Source organism: Temnothorax curvispinosus, unplaced genomic scaffold (assembly GCF_003070985.1).
Source record: "Temnothorax curvispinosus isolate PA1 unplaced genomic scaffold, ASM307098v1 QBEX01007309.1, whole genome shotgun sequence".
NCBI classification, from domain to species: domain Eukaryota; kingdom Metazoa; phylum Arthropoda; class Insecta; order Hymenoptera; family Formicidae; genus Temnothorax; species Temnothorax curvispinosus.
Window position 1 is genome coordinate 271,597 of NW_020217089.1, and position 18,728 is coordinate 290,324.

General features: G+C 36.5%; 1 protein-coding gene across 1 annotated transcript in view; it reads left to right on the plus strand.

The window, feature by feature from the left end:
• The window catches only part of LOC112456921, a 23,329-nt gene extending 5,851 nt beyond the window's left edge, over nt 1-17,478 (plus strand). The window contains exons 2-4 of the mRNA XM_025019734.1: nt 16,344-16,526; nt 16,741-16,961; nt 17,211-17,478. Coding sequence (XP_024875502.1) covers nt 16,344-16,526; nt 16,741-16,961; nt 17,211-17,423 — 617 coding nt within the window. The 3' untranslated portion in view covers nt 17,424-17,478. The remainder of the gene's footprint in view (nt 1-16,343; nt 16,527-16,740; nt 16,962-17,210) is intronic.
• Nucleotides 17,479-18,728: the final 1,250 nt, after the last annotated feature.

Genomic DNA, 18,728 nt, shown 5'->3' on the forward strand with positions numbered 1-18,728 from the left:
AGAGAGGTGAAGTCGTAGGAAGAGCGAAGAGAGAGGAGAGAGAGAGAAAGAGAGAGAGAGAGGGGAGAAGGAGGGAGAGAAGGGAAGCGGGGATTTGACTGGCGTCGTAACGCGAAGTACCACTGTCTCCTTTATATCCAGGAACATAATCTCACAAAGTTATTGGCCCATTCGGACCTCCTGCCTCCACGAGGCACCGGCTCGTTTCTCATTCATGTGTCCAACGACGTTACTTTGCGCCCTCTAGTCCTCCCTCTCCTCGCACCCTTTAACACACTGCGGACAAATCTCCTCGGCGCGCACGATTCAGCTTTGGATTTCTCCCTATTTCCTTCGGCTTGTTTTCTTGTTGCGTTCGCCGTCAAATGTGCACGCGTTGATGATACCGCTACGAGTTTAATTTGAATCGTTGAGAAAGATTACAAGTGGATGCGAATGGGAAACAATAATCAGAAAAGCTATTGCAGAATCTTATTAAAATCTTTGTCTCAAACATTTGATGATTACTTGTGCAATCGTTTTTCAAAATTAAAAGTCTAATTACTAAATTATTTAATACCTACATTATTTAATTTCTAGAGTACACTAATACACAATTTATGTAAGTACTTTTATGCAAAAAAACAAAAGATTGACAATTTTCATTGCGACAATTTTCGCACAATGCACATCGATATTAACTCAATCCTCCGAGATTCATAAAATGGCACGCATATTTGCGTTTGCGGGGTTATCGATAAACAATCTGGCACCCCGCCGCTCACTCGAAACTGTTTCGCGCGTGTGCCAACGCGCTCTCGCGCTAACGATCACGCGATAACGGTGTCGCTATCGAGAGCACGCAATCGCGTTCTCGAAATCCCGCGACTTCCAGGACGACATCTTCAGTCGCACAATTACCGGTCCTCGCGCACGTTCGGACCCCTGCTGGGCATTTAAAATCAATTTCCGTACTTTGCACCCGTGGTGGAGTATTTACCGGCCGTCCCTCCTCACCCTCATTTCTGTCGTCAAGTTAAAACATTTTCCACATGTTAGAGCCGCATTATCTTAAACTGCATTCCCATCATATTCTCTTATTGTAGGAAACACAAATAATCTTGTTGATATTTAGAGACAACATTCTACGCGTAAACGTTTACTAAGAAGCCAATGAGCACAGTTAATAATTTTATTTTTTATTATTAATGATACTTTTGTATACGTTATTTTATGAATCTACTGTATTTAACAATTATTTTCATCATTTTTTTACTAACCAAAATTTAACGCAAATTAGCTTAGCTAGCATCGCTTATAGCAGCATTGCGATTCGTGTTTTGCGAATACGTGCCGCCGGCGCAGCGTTGGCTACCGAATGACGGGAGAAATTAATCAAAACAATCATCCTCGAGTCCCGGGGCGGCCGCCGAAGCCTGTCATTTACTCCCTCAAAACTTTTCCCTTCCATAGTCCTTTCGCATACTCGTCGTGCATGGCCGCTGCTATCCGGTAGCCGGCCGAAACGTCCTACGGGCTTTCGAGGAGGAGCCCGCCGTAGCCTCGAGGATGAGACACGAGAATGGATTTCAAATTAAGGGATCGACCGTAGGCGAAATTTCGGCCCTTGAGTAGTAGCCATTCTCTTTGTAACAAAGAAAGGATTGACGCGAAGAAGAAATAATATGGATTTCAACAGCAGCAGAAATTAATGCAAAAGTGGAATTTAATACTAGTTTTTTTGAAAATATTCGGAATTTCTTTATTTGATTATAACTGCTTTTAATTGTAACTAATTTCTATTTAATTATAATTAAATATTCGATGAAAATTAATACTGAAAGCACTACGACTATTAATTAAGATTCTTTAAAGTTATTGATTGTTTTGTTTTCTTCTCAAAAGTGCATCGTCTTAAAATGCATATATCTTAAAATAAGTTATATATATTTTAGTGTGACATGTAACCCGCTTCAAACGTCAGCAAGCAGTTATGTCACTATTTATGATGCACGTCGTTTGTGATTATCGAGCAACAGGCGGTTCGCAGAGCACTTTTGCGAGAGATCTTGATGCCCGACTGCTGGTTGGCAACAACGGTGTCCGTCATTCCGAGAGAAATTGCGCGGGCCGATCATCCCGCGGCTGGGTAATTCGGTCTAATTCCGCGGCTGCCCGGCGATTTTGGCTATCTGGCCGTAATCGGTCGGGCCCGCCTCGCGCGGCAAGGAACCGAACCCGTAATGGGATGGAATTAAGAGGAGACGTGCTCTTCGCTAATCTATTAATACCTACACGCGAGATCACCGCCGGGCGTTGAGGGAAACGAGTTTTCGCGAGACTGCATGGTCGCAAACTATATCCCACGCGTGTATCTCTCATTTCTGTGTAGAATATATTCTATCCTTCTCATTCGTTGTCTAATTTTGAATCTATTTTATTTTAATAAAAATGTTCAAACTCCCAAATTTTTTACAATCCATCGGCTATATAAAATTTTTTGATACATAAAAAATAAATAGGTAATGAAACCTCATCCTTTATTTAACTTCAAATCGTAATTTTATATTAATGAAATTTTTATCTTTTTAGAACCTTATTAAAAATATATATTAATGTTGCATAATGTCAACGCAAGTTTTATTCTAGAATTTGAAATAAATGAAATGTGTTATAATTCAATATGATGGAAATAAAAGGTGTTATAATTCGAGATACTTTGTATTACGTTTTGTATTCCGCAATCAGCTTGCCAATACTTATATAAATGCGCAAGTGTGTTACTTATAATTATCCCGACTATATACCTACCAGCAAGCGTGAGATTGATTTACATGTTAATTGAATTTACAGCGCAAATTTAGCATGAAACTTGTGGAACGAGAAGTGAAATCGGGGAAAGGCGCGTGCGGATAGTAATTACGCGACATATTTTGCGCGTTATTAGCATTTCGGGTTTGTAAAATATTCTCAGCCTCATCGATTAGTAATTTTTTTATTCTGCATTATCACACACATGATTCGTTAAAAAATTAGCGACAAGTTCTGAAATTAAACAGGCTGCATTTATTTTGTAATAACGAGCTTTGAATTCTTTTCACTCAAAAACATTTTTTTTCTTAAATTTTAAACGTTTATTTAATCGTTCAATAATTCAAAGTTATCAGTAAAAGAAACGGAACGCTATTATTTCGTTCTTTTGAAAACTGCCACTTATGTTCTTTGCGTTAAGATCTCTTAAGTGAGTGTATCAACAAAATTCTTGAGAGCACTCAGTATCGACTCAGTTCGTTCACGATTGCGGCTTAGGTCTGTATCATTCCTGGCTTTTTATATCTATAACCCAACAACTTTCAGGGACTCTCGTAAGGAGAGCGAGTGAGTCATTGGAGGAATGCGGACAGATACGTGGACCAAGTTTCTTATCATCCAGAGAGACTAAACATTTGTCCCGCGTCCGATTATTGCCGCTACCTATAGCTCTTTTATCCCGCGTTACAATGAGCGAACGCATCCGTCTTCGGTGTCTAAGAACCAAGAACATAGATTAAAAACAAGATAAACACAAGGAAGAAGCGAGAGGCAGTCTCTTCTCTTTAGCTTAAAGACTCGGATGAAAAATATCTGTCAATGATAAGTAGGAGAAGAATTTTCTTTATTATGACATAATGAAATATATTTATAATAGAACGTAAAAGTGTTGTTTATGGCTTTATTTATGACATTAAATTATCTAGCAATAAATGTAAAAACTATATTTTATATATGTGATAATTAATTAATTTTGTAAAATATTTATTTACAATAACTTGATTTATTATAATTGATTTAAAAATTATAAATATAATTGATTAAATATTAGTTTATGTAAAATACTAGTTGTGAACAAATAAAATATACTGCAGTACATCACAGATTTTATGTCAAAATGTAATGTATTTTACCGTTAAATTCACTACAAATGTGGGATAACTTAGCAACAAATCAAATATTATCGGTAATAACAATAGGAATTTTTGATATATACAAAGACATTTTACAAATAATATTTTATTTGTTTGTTACATACTTATCAACGTATTTTTTTCTGACAGTGTTATGCAGCATAATGACTATGTCGTTATGTGCGTATGTTGTATATAAAGCTTTTTTAAAATATTTATATATCGGCATACTCAATCTATCATCTATAAAGAATCTGTTAGGTGAATTTGAATTAAATATGTACGTTTTATATTAAATCATTATCGTCTACAATTCGCTACTAAACTATTTTTTTATTGCAGATCTTCTCGAATTAGCCGACGTATACTGCGAGAAAAATCTTGAGAATGATTGCATTCGTGTAATAAAAAACGTTACTGTATCAAACGTATGTCTTGTCAATAAAAGAAGAAATTCTGCTTTTATGTTATTAGTTGTTTTTGTAAACAACGGAAATTAAATTTTAATAAGTAATAAATAATGGTTAAGGGGAGAAAACTAAGTAGAAGCACGAAGTAGAAGTATAAGCGATTTTTTTAACAATTTTTTTAGAGGTAATAAAATAATCGCATCAATTTCAACTTTTGGCATACTTTAATTATAGGTGTCAAGCACTGAAAAAAATTTTTTTACAAAAAAAAATGGCGGCGTTACAGGCTTCACAATTTAGCGTCTTTTGCGCGAGGTGGAAAAAGGCTGCCATCGTCACGTTTTTTGTAGCGGTCTGAAACAAAAAACCAAAAAAGTTTTCGATTACTTATGAGTTTAGGCGAAGGATATACCTATAAGATTATAAAAAAGTGCAAAATTAAAAATTTGGTAAGCATTTTAATCAAAAAATTAAATTTGCAAATCACTCGAGATTCGGCAATTTTAAATGTAAGGCTATACTTTGAATACTGTCGAAGAAATAAGTAGACTTGTAGTTTTTACTAATTGTACTTTATGAAATGAACGTAAAACATTGTTGATATTTGGATGATAACTGTGGAAATCTTAAATAGATATGAATTATATACTTATATATATATACGTTTAAAATGTATTCACATTCACAGAACATTCGGATAATACGTTAAAAAATTATTAAATGTTATAAGTTAAACGTTCAAATGTTAACAATCACGCAGTGTCCGTGAAATAATTAATTTTTGATAATATTTCATCGACAATAAATGTGATTCGTCAAATTTGACTATAGAACGATTAATTATTTGGGATAAATCGAATAATAATTAATTTAAGCAGTTTTAGATCAATTTGCAACTTTTTAGATAAAGTGAGATTCCAAGATTATTAAATATCTGTTATTTTACGCACAAAGCAAAATTAATTATTTTACTAATTGATTAGGGGAGACCGGGGCTAACTCGACACTATTTTTTCAAAGGCAATTTTTAATATTTAATTAAAATTTTTAGGCAAATTTAATGGTATATATTTAAAGAGTGTTCCTTCAGGTACAAAATTGATTCAGAAAGTTTTGCTGTACATCGCTTTGTTTTGCCGCCAGGAAAGGAAAAGTGACGCAAAGACAAATTTTCGAATTGAAAAATGCCGGGGTAAACTCGACACCCCGCCGGGGCAAACTCAACACTTTGTCTGATCGACACAATTTGATCTGAAACTTATTTTTTACTGTCTGAAAATAAAAATACATTATTTATTGTGTATTTAAAAAGTACAAAAATTCGGAATAAAGTAGCTAGAACGATCATGAAAAATAATGAGAACAAAAATTGTTGAACTTTCAATTATCTTCATCTAAACTCATGTCTGAAAAACAATTAATGCAGATAAACTCGCGATCGGACGTGCGCATACATTTGTCATGAGCCATACGGCTGCATGACAAGCATCGTTTGTTACTGGGAGCCGACGAAACGGCGTGGTGTTGACTTTGTCCCGGACGTCGTTTTTCACTTTTGTCACTTCAAAAACATTAATTATCCAAATTATCCAAAAACGATTATCGGATCCATATAGAGCATCAAATTTCCCATGAAAATCACTTACATATAGGTTTGCAAGAGTAAAGCTCGATGAAAGAGTAGAAATTTTTGAGAGATCAGAAAAATTACTTTTTACCATCAAAAACGCTTATGTCGCGCTAAAAACTACACCATAACTTAGAATGTCATCAAATCCCGTTGATAATACTAGCACATAAAGACGCATTTACAGTAGGAAAGGCAAGTTTCTACGATAGATTTAAATTAACAAAAAATCTAGTGTCAAGTTTGCCCCGATGTCGAGTTAGCCCCGGTCTCCTCTACTCGTTTCGGCAATATGTATTTAATAACACAGTCATTATTCTCGCCGAAGGCTTATGTTACAGTTATACATCAGTATTGTTGCGACACATGCCATGTGTCACCATATTGTGTCACATGATTATATTTACAGTTTTAAATTAGTATTTTTTTTATTATTATCTCAAAAGCAGCGCACCGTTTAAAAAAAAACACTAAAGGCAGTTCTTGTAGAGTTTTTGTTCGGGAATTTGAAGAAATGGAATTTGTTAAACTTAGAAAAAACAGTGGCGTACCTACCATTTTCTCATTAAAAAGGCTTAATATAATTACCCATACATATGCGTCCGTGGTGGATCTGAAAATGTTTCATCACTCTGAAACTAGCACAGCCGTTTTGTTTTTAGCGAATCGGCTGAAGCACCAACGTCTGGAATAGAGCAATTAATTAGCATTTAAATAGAACTACAAAAATACGTATGTCGCCCGCTACGTTCTGGAATTCTGTCTCTCCTGTAAAAGAAGATGCGAATCGTCCTTAGCGACGGTTATTTATCATTGATATTCAGATTTCGCTCTGGGATTCCGTCTCGTTCGGACGTGTTTGCCCAGCTTCTTGTACATACGAGCTAGATTAATAAATAAGTCCCTTTTCTCTGATTAACGAGCCTTTCTTGCTTGTGTGAGTGCCGGAGTACGCGTCGCGCGTGAGTGTAAGTGCGAAAGTGCGACGGACGCGCGACAAGCGTAACATTTTGGGGACTCGTCCGGGATAAGACGAGCGACGGCCAGGAATATCCTCATGGCCACGAGGAAGAGGCTCCGGCTGGAGACGCCTCACCGGGATGCCACCGAAGCGCCAGCGATCACGACACTCACTGAAACGCTCCAGGCCGTCATTCAGGAGGTCCGACTCTTTATATTTTATTCGTTTGTCATGTACTTACCAACGTATTTTTTCTGACAGCGTTATGCAGCATACTGTCTATTTGTATATCGTATATAAAGCTTTTTTAAGATATTTATATAGCAGTATACTCGATCTATCATCTATAGAGGATCTGTTAGGCGAGTTTGAATTAAATATGTACGTTCCATATTAAATTGTTATCGTGTACAATATGCGACTAAACTATTTCTTTATTGCAGATCTTCTCGTATTAGCTGACGCATACCGCGAGAAAAATCTTGAGAATGATTGCATTCGTGTAATAAAAAAGAAAGTCACTGTATCAAACGTATGTCATCCCTTGTTAATAATGTGGCGGTACGATTTTGTAAAAAAAAAAGTCACTGTATCAAACGTAATGTCGTCCCTTGTTAATAATGTGGCGGTACGATTTTGTAAAAAGGTAACTAGTAGTGTCAATTTTTTTCTTTTTTAGGACAAAAGTTATTATATTGTTTATGATGGAATTGATATATGTACTATCCAATTGTTTTTTGTTTTTATTGCGGTAGAAAATTTTTCGATTTAATATTTTTTTTATATCATACGTATACGCAAAGAAGAAAGATTGGAAACCTTCCGAGTTTTTGATTCAGGTTACATTATCATATTATTAAACTGTCAAACATTCAGTATCAGTTTCATCGCCAAAATTTATTTACTGTAGTAAATGTATCTTTATGCTGTACATTTATTTATCTATTTATATGTATGACATCTATATTTCAGGAATTGGAGCAATATTATTTGAATTTTAGTGTGCAAAACGAGACAACTGTGATGGAGCATGAGAGTTTCGAAAATTGAGTTTATCTACAAAAGAAATGTTTATAACTAAAGCAAGCAAGTTCTTCTTCTTCAGTATTTTTGAACCTTTTTTAATTTATTTTAAAGATAATATATTTTCTATACAACACAATATAGTTGGTATATCGTTGCTGAGACGTTGAATGTTTCTAATGTTGAATTTATGTTGATTTTTTATGTTGCTACGACATTAATACAAATTAATAATCTTTTGAAATTCAAATATGGATATTGTAAAAAAATTTAATATGTATATTATATAAAATATTTGTATTTATAAAAATGTTTTATTTAAAATTTTTATTGTAATAGATATTAATATTTTATATTATGGTAGATATTAATCAGAATAGCTAGCATAAAATTTTTCGTAATACATGTTGTCCCACAACTACCACGATTTTCAGGGTAAATTCTAAGAGAAAATTCTCTCTAGTCTATATGTATAATGTGCATATATATAGCTTTTTAACTAATTAAGTTTTGCATGCAAACTAACAAGTACACAAAGCCAGACCAATTCGACAACAATTTATTTTGTATCGCGTTTCGAAAAGCGTTCGCAACGTCGAATCGTTAATGAGTCGCAGTAAAATCCGCAGCGTTATTGGCACGAATCATCGCTAACGTCTCACCGCACGCTATTATCACGCCTTGTTACCCAGCTTGCACGATTTTGTTTATCGCCGTTTACCGGTCGTGCGTACGTATTCCGGGAACAATAAAAGCAGGGCCGGTGGAATCGCGCTACACATCGTAAAGACTCGAACTGATTAAGTATTATGGCGCGTTAATCTTTCACGCGAGCCCGCAGACCGGAATGTCGAGAATCCGGCCACAAAGGCAATTGGGGAATAAGTGCAGTCTAATCAGGCATTTAGGCTTCTCGTTATAAATTCTCGAAAAGTGCCTCATACTTTTCTACGAACGGTGGACACTTTCGGAAGACGGATACAGAAAGACGCACTCTAATGGAAAACGAAATTTACGCAACTCAATTCGACGCACATAACTAATTATTAAATTTAAATTCTAAACTTTCCTCGGTACACAAAATTTCCCGAAAGTCGCAATTCTAATTTTTGTGACAGATTCTTTGACGAATTCGTCGGCAAAATTTTTTTTCCGAAAAAAATCTAGAACTTTATAATTCCGAAAATGTAAAGTTTACTTAAATTTAAATAGATATATAATAATGTTTTTTTTTTAAATTACATTTCGGAATCATTACTCTGACATTTCTTTTTTATTTTTTATTTCTTACAATTTGAATATTACTACCATCACAACAACTGAAAAAGACATTAGTAATATTATTAACAAAATTAGTTTAATCTTGGAGTTGTTGAATACTTCAGCTCGTCATTAGGTCTTTAGATTTTATTTAAATTAAACTATGGCAGTTAATCGTTAAAGGTTAATCGTACGTGGCACGGTCGACGAAGGCAAATGCCAAGAAACGCGTCGGTATTTCTCAACAACGCTCTCCACAAATATCGACCCAAGCGAGCCTCGTGCTTATGCAGAAACACGCTCGCGTAAGTAAAATTGCTTACATTTTTCAGACGCGAAACGACTGGTGGGTACGAGGTAACAGGGGGGGAGGGAGGGAAGGAAAGGTTAGCGTATTTTCTTTTTCAAGCCTGACGAGCATCAAGCTCTCTCTCCGGGGCCCTTGAAGAACAGCAAACGCCGGGGAACGGACAACGGATCCGGCGCTGACGCTCATTACGATGATTGGCAGATTCAATTAACGGCCGACCGGGCTCCACCGCGGCGGGGTCGTCTCGGCTTAACCCTGGCTAAATATTATTAATAATAATCAGCTCATTACCGGCTCCATTAATTATCCGTGCCGGGTATACGCGGGTAGCGCGCCTCCAGGAGCGCACCAGATTCGAGGGCCGCGCGCGTTTGTCGATATCCGGCCGAAATAAAACTCACCGGTGGTCCAAGGTATACACTCCGAGCATTAACCTCCGCATCACCTCGGAGAGTTACATCGGTATACGCGGAGCGGCACTATAATAATTCGATGTTCATTAAAAAACAATCGTTACTGTACCAGGCAGCAATCGATATCCAAACAAATTCTGTGGAGTTCCGTTAGCTATAGTAAACGCGAATCACGTCGAGATATAAAATCAAGCTGTCGGTATAACAACTTTCCGACTCTCTCAACTCAAGGTAGAGAGGAGAAAAATTAATTATTATTCCCATATGCGAAAAATTAATTATTATTATTACGTTAGGATACAAGCGGACTATTTAACATTAATTAATTTGTGTGCAGAATTAAAACTGGTACAAATTATTTCTTTCGTTCTGTATGGCTGTAATACTGCGGGAGCTGCAGCGGAATAAGAAAATCTGTCGTTGATCTCTCGCGCAGGATGGTAACACCGAAGTCACCCTTGCGATGGCCCTCGTAAAACAGTGGACGGAGAGCGAGAGGGAGGGCAGGCTGCAATGAGGGGTGGGGGAGGGCGGGTAGGGCGTGCAATATTAATCCATTTAACAAACTCATTATCGATGAGATATACCGAGCGTTTACCGTGCGCGGCGGCGGCGCGAACGCGCTCCACCTATCCCGGGAGAACCCCGGCTATATTAGCGGCTTGGCACCCCTGCGGCTTGATTTACGGGCGCGCGCTAACGAGCCTCGGCCCGCATCAGGCCACGAAGAGGAGGTGGTGCAAGACGATGCAGCAGCACTCGGGCGCTACGGTTACGACGCGGCGCGGGGGTCATGGGCGTCGCTAAAAATTTATCCGTCGAGATAGAGGCGAGGAAGAGAGGGCTGGGAAGAGTGATCTCGGCGCGATCGACAGTGGCCGAAACTCCCGCTCGACTTCGCGCGGAGTGCAATCAAACAAAATCAAACGCTATTTCGGAACAGGAAGAGTTTAAATAATTTTAATTTATTTTCGTATTTTAAATAAATATAAAGTACATTTTGTAACTGCGAAATTTTTACATACGTATTATCAGATAGATATCACAGTACACCTATAATATATGTATACTCACTATCAATCATTAAACCATTAAAAGATAATAAGGTACATTCAAGGTTGCTAAGTAATTAATTTGTTTGACGTATTAGTTTCCCATTTTTACTACGAATTTATAAAGATACAATGAATTTCGTGATTAGCGCTTAAATGCATTTCGTAAAACCAAATTATATTCGTTGATCGGAATCCGGGAGTTCTACATATATTTATAAATTCTTTCATTATCCTGTATCATTTGGTCGCAATTTCTCGCCGGACACACCCACAAGGTGTTAATCATTTTTTGCTCGGCTCAATTAACTGGGATCGATAAGTTTGGCAGAAGATTATTCCCCTCTTTGAATGCCTCATTTCACAAACCGTATAAATTCAAAAATAAATAAGGAAACGGATATTCTTTCCGTCGCAAGCACCTTGCAATAAAGAGTTCCCAGCGCTCGGATCGGTCAAGCTTTGTCGTGCTCGGAAATCGAATTTCTCCTTCGATACATGGATCCAGGGAGCCACCTCCATGGCGGCGCCCATGACGTCGTCGATATATACGACAGAACGAATGCGTCGGTTGGTGGAAGAACGGCGAGCGAGGGGGCACATCGTCGTGTTTCCTCCCCGACAATATGCCGGCCGGCTGGAAATCGCGAAACGATCCAACACCGGCGGCCCCCGGCGGGCTGATTGGACCGTATTTGGCTGTAATTAAGGCACCGGCGGCGGCCATTAGCAAACCGCGAAAACGAACAACATTGTTCGGTGCGCATCGCGCGTAAATCAGACCAAATCCTGTCCTATCCTCTTTCAGGAGCATCACAGTTCTTCTTTAGTGCTGCACGAAGATAAAATGTATCTCATAAAAAGACAATAAAAGAATATTATTTCTCACGTACATTTTCTCTAATATTATTTATGTACATTTTCCAAATTTTACTTTTTATGTAAAATTAAACAACCAAAAAACCTTTTTTTTTTGTTATGTATCTTCCGTTTGTATAGAATGTATATATATTATTAAGATATTTTTTTTATAGATATAAGGTAACGGTTCAATTTGTTTTATTTATAGAATAAATTGCAACATATTTCCAGCATATCGAGATAAATGTGATAACACTGATTCTTCGATCGCATATATAATTGGCGATATATAAATAAGAGATAAAATAATATCTTTATTCCACTTTGAAGTGTCTGATTATCCGTACGTGCACGCTCGCCCTCATGGAATCAACAAGGCAAATGGCTGGCAAAAATTTATAACGCAAAGCCGTTGGAATGATGTTACGCGAAACTCTTCTGCCGTATCGAAAGACGAATATGGCAACAATACCTTTCGACTCGCATAATTGGCGCTATGGGCGCCCAATGGGGCCACCTCGTGACGACGCCGGGAGGGCCGCCGGCGCGGGATGAAGAGATTTACAATGTTCCCGGTCGTAAAATAATCAATAAAATCTGCGCAATGTAAAGAAACGGACGTGCGGCTGTGATTTAGTATGCGGAGCGCCGGGCCCCGTTGTTCCTTCCCCTCTCACCTTCCTGTTCAGGGTGATTTCCTGAAGTCCGTCCTTAAGGCCCGGCCATATATGAAGGGCGGATCATGAGGCGCCATGAAAAAAAAAGAGGAATTCAACCGAACTTGAATTGAAATTTAGAGATCAGATGAGCAATTTTTTTGCCACAATTATGTGTTACTAATAATATAATTGTCTATTTCGTTAGCAATCGAACGATATTGAAAAATTATCAAGCAATATAAGAGAGTTAATGTCCTAACGCAATCCAATTGATTTTAACATTATAGTATAATAACATTTTTATATTAAATAAGAAATAAACAATATGATATAATTTATAATCACATAACTTTCGCTATGACATTATTTATTTAAAATGACAAAACTTCTATGATGAGCTAAATTCAAAAAAATTCCAAGTAAAAATAAGTAAAAACTTTTTCAATTAATTTTAAGTAGATTTTACTTATAGCTTCAAACTTAATTGTCTTCGTGGGTAATAAAATTCACATTTTAAAAATTACAATCATAATTTTTCCCTTGAGACCGATGTTGCATCATAAAAGCAAAATATAAAATTACTCTCTTCGATATATCGCTGTTCTTCGAACGCTACTCGAATTCAGTTCTTAACGACATATATATATGATCGATTGCGTTTGCTGAAAAAGGAAATATACACATAAGCCACATGTCGTTGTCGAAATGGAAACCAATTAGAAAAGGGCTAAGCAGGGGTCCGATGGTCGTTTTGAAAAAGCGCGTCGCCTCGTAACCATGCGCTAATTTATCAGCGCGCCCCATTTGCGAGCGTAAGTCACCCAAATGATCCTGTAGCATCACCACGCATATAATAGGCGTGGCCCCGGTTATTTTGAGTGGTACGTATCTCGGTTTTACGAGGCGTTAAAGGTACCGTGACTAATGACGGAGCCAACTAACAAGTTTTCACAGGTAAAACAAAGACGTCCGACAAATTTTGATCTTCGCCCATCTATTGTATCGCCATGAGAGATATTGTTACAAGCTTTCATCAATAATACTAATTGTAAGTGGACAGATACGTATTTCCAGATCTGGACACAATTTTTTCAATATAAAATAATATGAAAATTATACCCGATTTTTTAGACGTTGGAGTCATTTCACTTTGTAATATTTATTATTTAAATTACTTTTTTGCATTATTATTATTATTATTATTATTATTATTATCTAGCATGCAATTGCCCTTAGATAGATTAAAAGAGAAATTCTCAATACAATTATTATTATTTTTATTTTATAACAAGTATTTTTACCAGTAATCATTATAAGAATCTCCGCTAGAATCATATATTGCTGCTGTTAAAATTTTTATTTTTTACCATTGTCTTTAGCATTACTGTAGCTTTTATTGTTTTCTTAGCTTATTCAATATTCATTTTTTTTTATTTGAGTATATAACATTATTTAAACGATTGTTATTACAATTGTTCAAAGGTTTGCTTCATACTTTAAATAATTTTTCTGTCACCAATATAAATCTTTTATTTTTCTACACACACACACACACACACACACATCACATCACATCACAATACCTATTAAATACTACGATATTTTGGGTTACTTAATCATCAGTTAATCACGAAGGCATTCTGAATGTGGGTAGTGCCTTAAGTTTTCTGTGGGAAATATAGCGCGATTCGCTTCGAGGTTTTTGCGGCGGGAGCCAAGTATGGTGACGAATTTACGAGCTCCTTACAAGCGGAGGCCTGTCCTCTTCGTGAGCATGTAGCGGGTAATAAAGTACGAGGCCAGAGGATATTCGAAACAATCGAACTGAGAGAGGACAGGGTCTATATCGGCTCGAGAAGGCCCAGATCAAATTTATGATTGATTTACAAGTAATCGCACGCCGGCAATCCCTGTTTTCCTTTAAATAATCTGTCAATCACTCTATACTTACGGAGCAACAATGATTTCTCTAGAGCGATGCTCTCAGTGCTGATGATGTGAGCCGAACACGGCCGAAAACGACCTAAGTATATAGACCTGGATATCCCGACTCTTGAATTCAGATGATCTCTTGCAGCCAATTACAACCTGCATCAATATGCATGTGAGCATCTGCAAGAGATCATCCGAAGATGAGGCGGAAATACACAGTTTTAAGTGCAAACATACCCACATTCTTCCCCCAACACACACACACACACGCGCGCGCGCGCGCGCGCAAGCAATGAGTAAAGTCCGATCAGCAACTTCCCCGTGGTGCTTATCGAGTAAAGCTAAAGCTGGCGGTAACACACCAAAAGTGCATAGGTAACTTTGATACGCCGTAACTCCGCGAAAGAGAAGCGTACGGATCTCAATTTTTTTTAATTTGCAAGAAAACGTCTATATTTTACGATGGTTATCATGACATTTGCGAAAAAAATTTATTCCATTCCGCAGAGTGCGTCATGCTAAATATATCTTTTCTTGGAAACAAAGCATATCCTTACGTTTGGAAAGATGGCGGAAGGGGAAGAAAATCAATTCAAAGTCTAACAAAAACATCTTTAAAGTAAAGACTTTATTCTTTGAAATTAAAATAAAATTTTTTAAATACGATAATTTTTCGCGGAGATATGCTTATTTGAACTTATTCAAGTTCAAGTTATGCGAAATTTTAATATGAATTGAGTATTACGATAATTTTGTGGACCACTGTGTGTTTAAATTATTCCGAGTGATTTTTTTTTAAATATATAGAGTTACAAAAGTATTTCCTCGATTGCTAAATTTAATACAGATATTTATACAAATTCTATTTTCCAATTTATGTGCATCGTTTCAAATATGTTCTCAAAACCAAATCTGGACCATAATAGATTTATCATATCTCAATAATGTACACACGTTTGTCGCGATAAGAAAATCATTTTGTGAAATAATTTCAGTTAAAAAAAGAATTATAGAAAATAACATGTTAGAGACAAAATTATTTTATAAAACAAAGTGTTTGATATCTGAGGAAAATGTTGCACAATATTATCAGCACTTTGAAATAAAATCTCAACTACGTAACAAAAATCATAAACGTATCGCGACGCAAAAGCGAGTGTTAAATAAAAGTGAAATTTGCCAAACTTATCCCTCATTCTTTTTATTCTCCTCTGGCAATGTCTTACAATATGTAAAGTGTATCTAAAGACACGCGCTGGATGACGAATTTTGCTATACTTTTGCTAATATTCTGCAACAGCACTGAATATCCCGAATCTAATGATTTGATGAGGAGGTAGTCGCCGTAGTCGTAACATAACATTGTACATAAAAACATGTGTATAAAAAGATTAATAACATAACATTGAATATAAAAAAGCTACAATATTCTTCGTTTCAAATAAGTCAATTAAATAATAATATTTTTCATTGTTTGATATTTTTCGTTGTTTAAATTTAACTTAAATTTTATGCACAAGAGATATTTTTAAAAAATCTTTTATGCTTCTCTTATATAAAGCAGATCCTCACAAATTTTTTAAAGAACGCTCATTTATTTTGTATTATAACCGTTAATTCACCTAGGTCTCCGATAAGACATCGCACGTTTTCTGTATGTAGCACGTTACCTTCTGTCTCGCTCTCGCGATACGTGTTGTTTGGTTTAAAATGGGAATACATTCATATTTATATCCCATGCTTCATAATATTGATTCTACATATATGTATATCTATTTACATTTATCACATTCACACACTCGCCTCTCGTACGCGCGGCGCGTATAGAAGATCACCCGAATATCACGCGAAAAAACCATGAAACTTCTCTTTCTATTTGTGAGTACTGTTATTTTTTTTTCGATGTAAATAGATGCAGAAGAATTGCCGTTAAAACGCCTTTCCTTCGATTTCAGTATCTATTTGCAGCTGGCAATTTGTGCCTCTCTACAGTTACTTGCCGTGCACGTGACGGACTTGAACGAATATCTGGACGAGAAACTTCGACAGTCCTTGATAGAATTCATCAAGATTTACATCCAAAAGACGTCGCCGGGTAAGTTCGAGTAACGAGTTTATTCCAACGACGAATATATCTTCTTTTTTTTTTCATTGTCAAGAGGATGTCTCTACGAACCGCGATCGTGCTAAAAGTTCAACAATTTCCATTTTTACCGATTAAATACATAACAACATATATTCCATATCAAAACTAAAAATAATCTTTTTAATCGAGAGATGAGATACTTAGCAAAGCGTTTTGTTCACAGTGCAAGAAAAATCGTATAGAGTACAATGGGACAGATCATGGCGGGTACCTATAACAGGCGATTATCAGCCGTTCACCATGAATATGCTCGACGAGGTGTTCATCATCGACGGCAATCGTGTGATGGCACCCTCTCTCAACGCGACCCCCTGGAACGAGACCTACGATGGATTTCGCGAAATTTATCGGATCAGAGAGGAGTCCGTCGTTAAGTTCGTCAGGGTACGAATCACTTCTCTAACGACATCAATATAAATCTTAATCTTCAAAAATATCTCTGTTGAAATAACACTTTATATAACTTTTTATATTATATTATAAAATATAATATAATATAAATATCTTTTATATTATAAATGCTTTATATTTATATACATATAATACTTTTATTATGCTTTTAATATGTTTGACTTTATTTATAATCATTATGCCACGATATAAATAAATTACACTTGATTGCAATCTTCGCAGAGCATCGTGTGGAAGAACACCAGTTACCTGTTAGTGTGTTACGAGCCCAGTCTGTGCGATTTTTACACGGCAAAACCGAGTCACCCATTACGATTCCGCCACACCATAGGATACAGAGGCATCCCCGTAGATGCTAAATTTTTCACACAGGACGACCGACTCCATCTTATCATCGCCAATAATGCCGACAAATTTTCCATACCGTCCGTGTGAGTCTCACAAGCTTATTCCTGAAAAAGAGAGACAGAGAGGCAGATTTATTTAAATAAGTCTGTCGATTATCTCGAAATAGACAGCAGAAACAGATGCCCCCATAAATATTTTTTTTTTTTTTTTTTTTTCAAATTTTTATTTCTCTTGCTTAGTACGAGAGTACTGAGCGGCTCTGTCGAATGGCAGAATCTATCGATGGACCGGTACGTACATGGACGTCGTCACCCAGGTGATGACAATCGGCGCGTTATCGGTCACTAAGTTCGAGCACCGGCGATCGACGATCATCGTATTCGCCCAGAGCAACACCGAGAATCCGTGGATCGGTTCCGAGGTATATGAATTCAAAGACAGCAACATGGTGAGGCTACAGTTCTTGTCCACCGCACGTCCGACCTCGGTGCATCACTACGTTCACGGAGACTTCAACTTCATCCTGATGATAAATAACTTAGGACCGACCAACGTGCTCTGCTGGGACGGTTCGTGCATTCCAATAAAGTTGTTTTCTTCATTTCCTTTTTCTTTTAAATAAAACATTGTCTATAGAATATTATATACTGTTTCTATCAGGGAGTGAATTGCTGGATTGGTTCAGTCTTCCCGACATCGCACCGCATAGCCTGATAAGTATTTTTCACATGGACGGCGATACTTTCGTAGTTGTGACGCACGATGTGAGTGTAAAAAATCACTCGGTATTAAAATAAACTAGAACTTGAAACGTGATAATGGTAATGATGCGACAAATGATTTACAGAATATCGTCAAATTGTACAAATGTCACAGTACGTCCGATTGGAAGAGCGAGAATGTTAAACGTTTTAAGGATAACCAGAAGATAGTCGTTATGACGGTCTTGATGAACGAACGTACGATGAATGTAACGTTGGTCCTTGCAGAAAAGGATGTGTACTGGGTAGAACAGTGGAAGGCTGAGATGACTTTGATACCAAATAAGTAAATAATTAATACTGATTACTTTTTTATTTGTAAAAGAGCAACCATTATAAAAAAAGTGTACACATTATTCTTCCGTAACCATATTATTTTTATACTTTTTTATTATACTTTTTTTACTTTGTTAGAAATAATGAATTTTCTATCGGAATATATAGAAAAGTATGTAAATATTTACAGGACATCTTTAATCTTTATCTTACTAATTCTTCATTTCCTTTGGAATATAAGGCCAATAAGAAGCACATGAAAAAACGTAAGCAGTTAAAGCAGGAAGAAAATCGGCTAATTAATCGGAAATTGTGAAAAAGACAAGGCTACAATTTAAAACTCTAGGCTCTATTC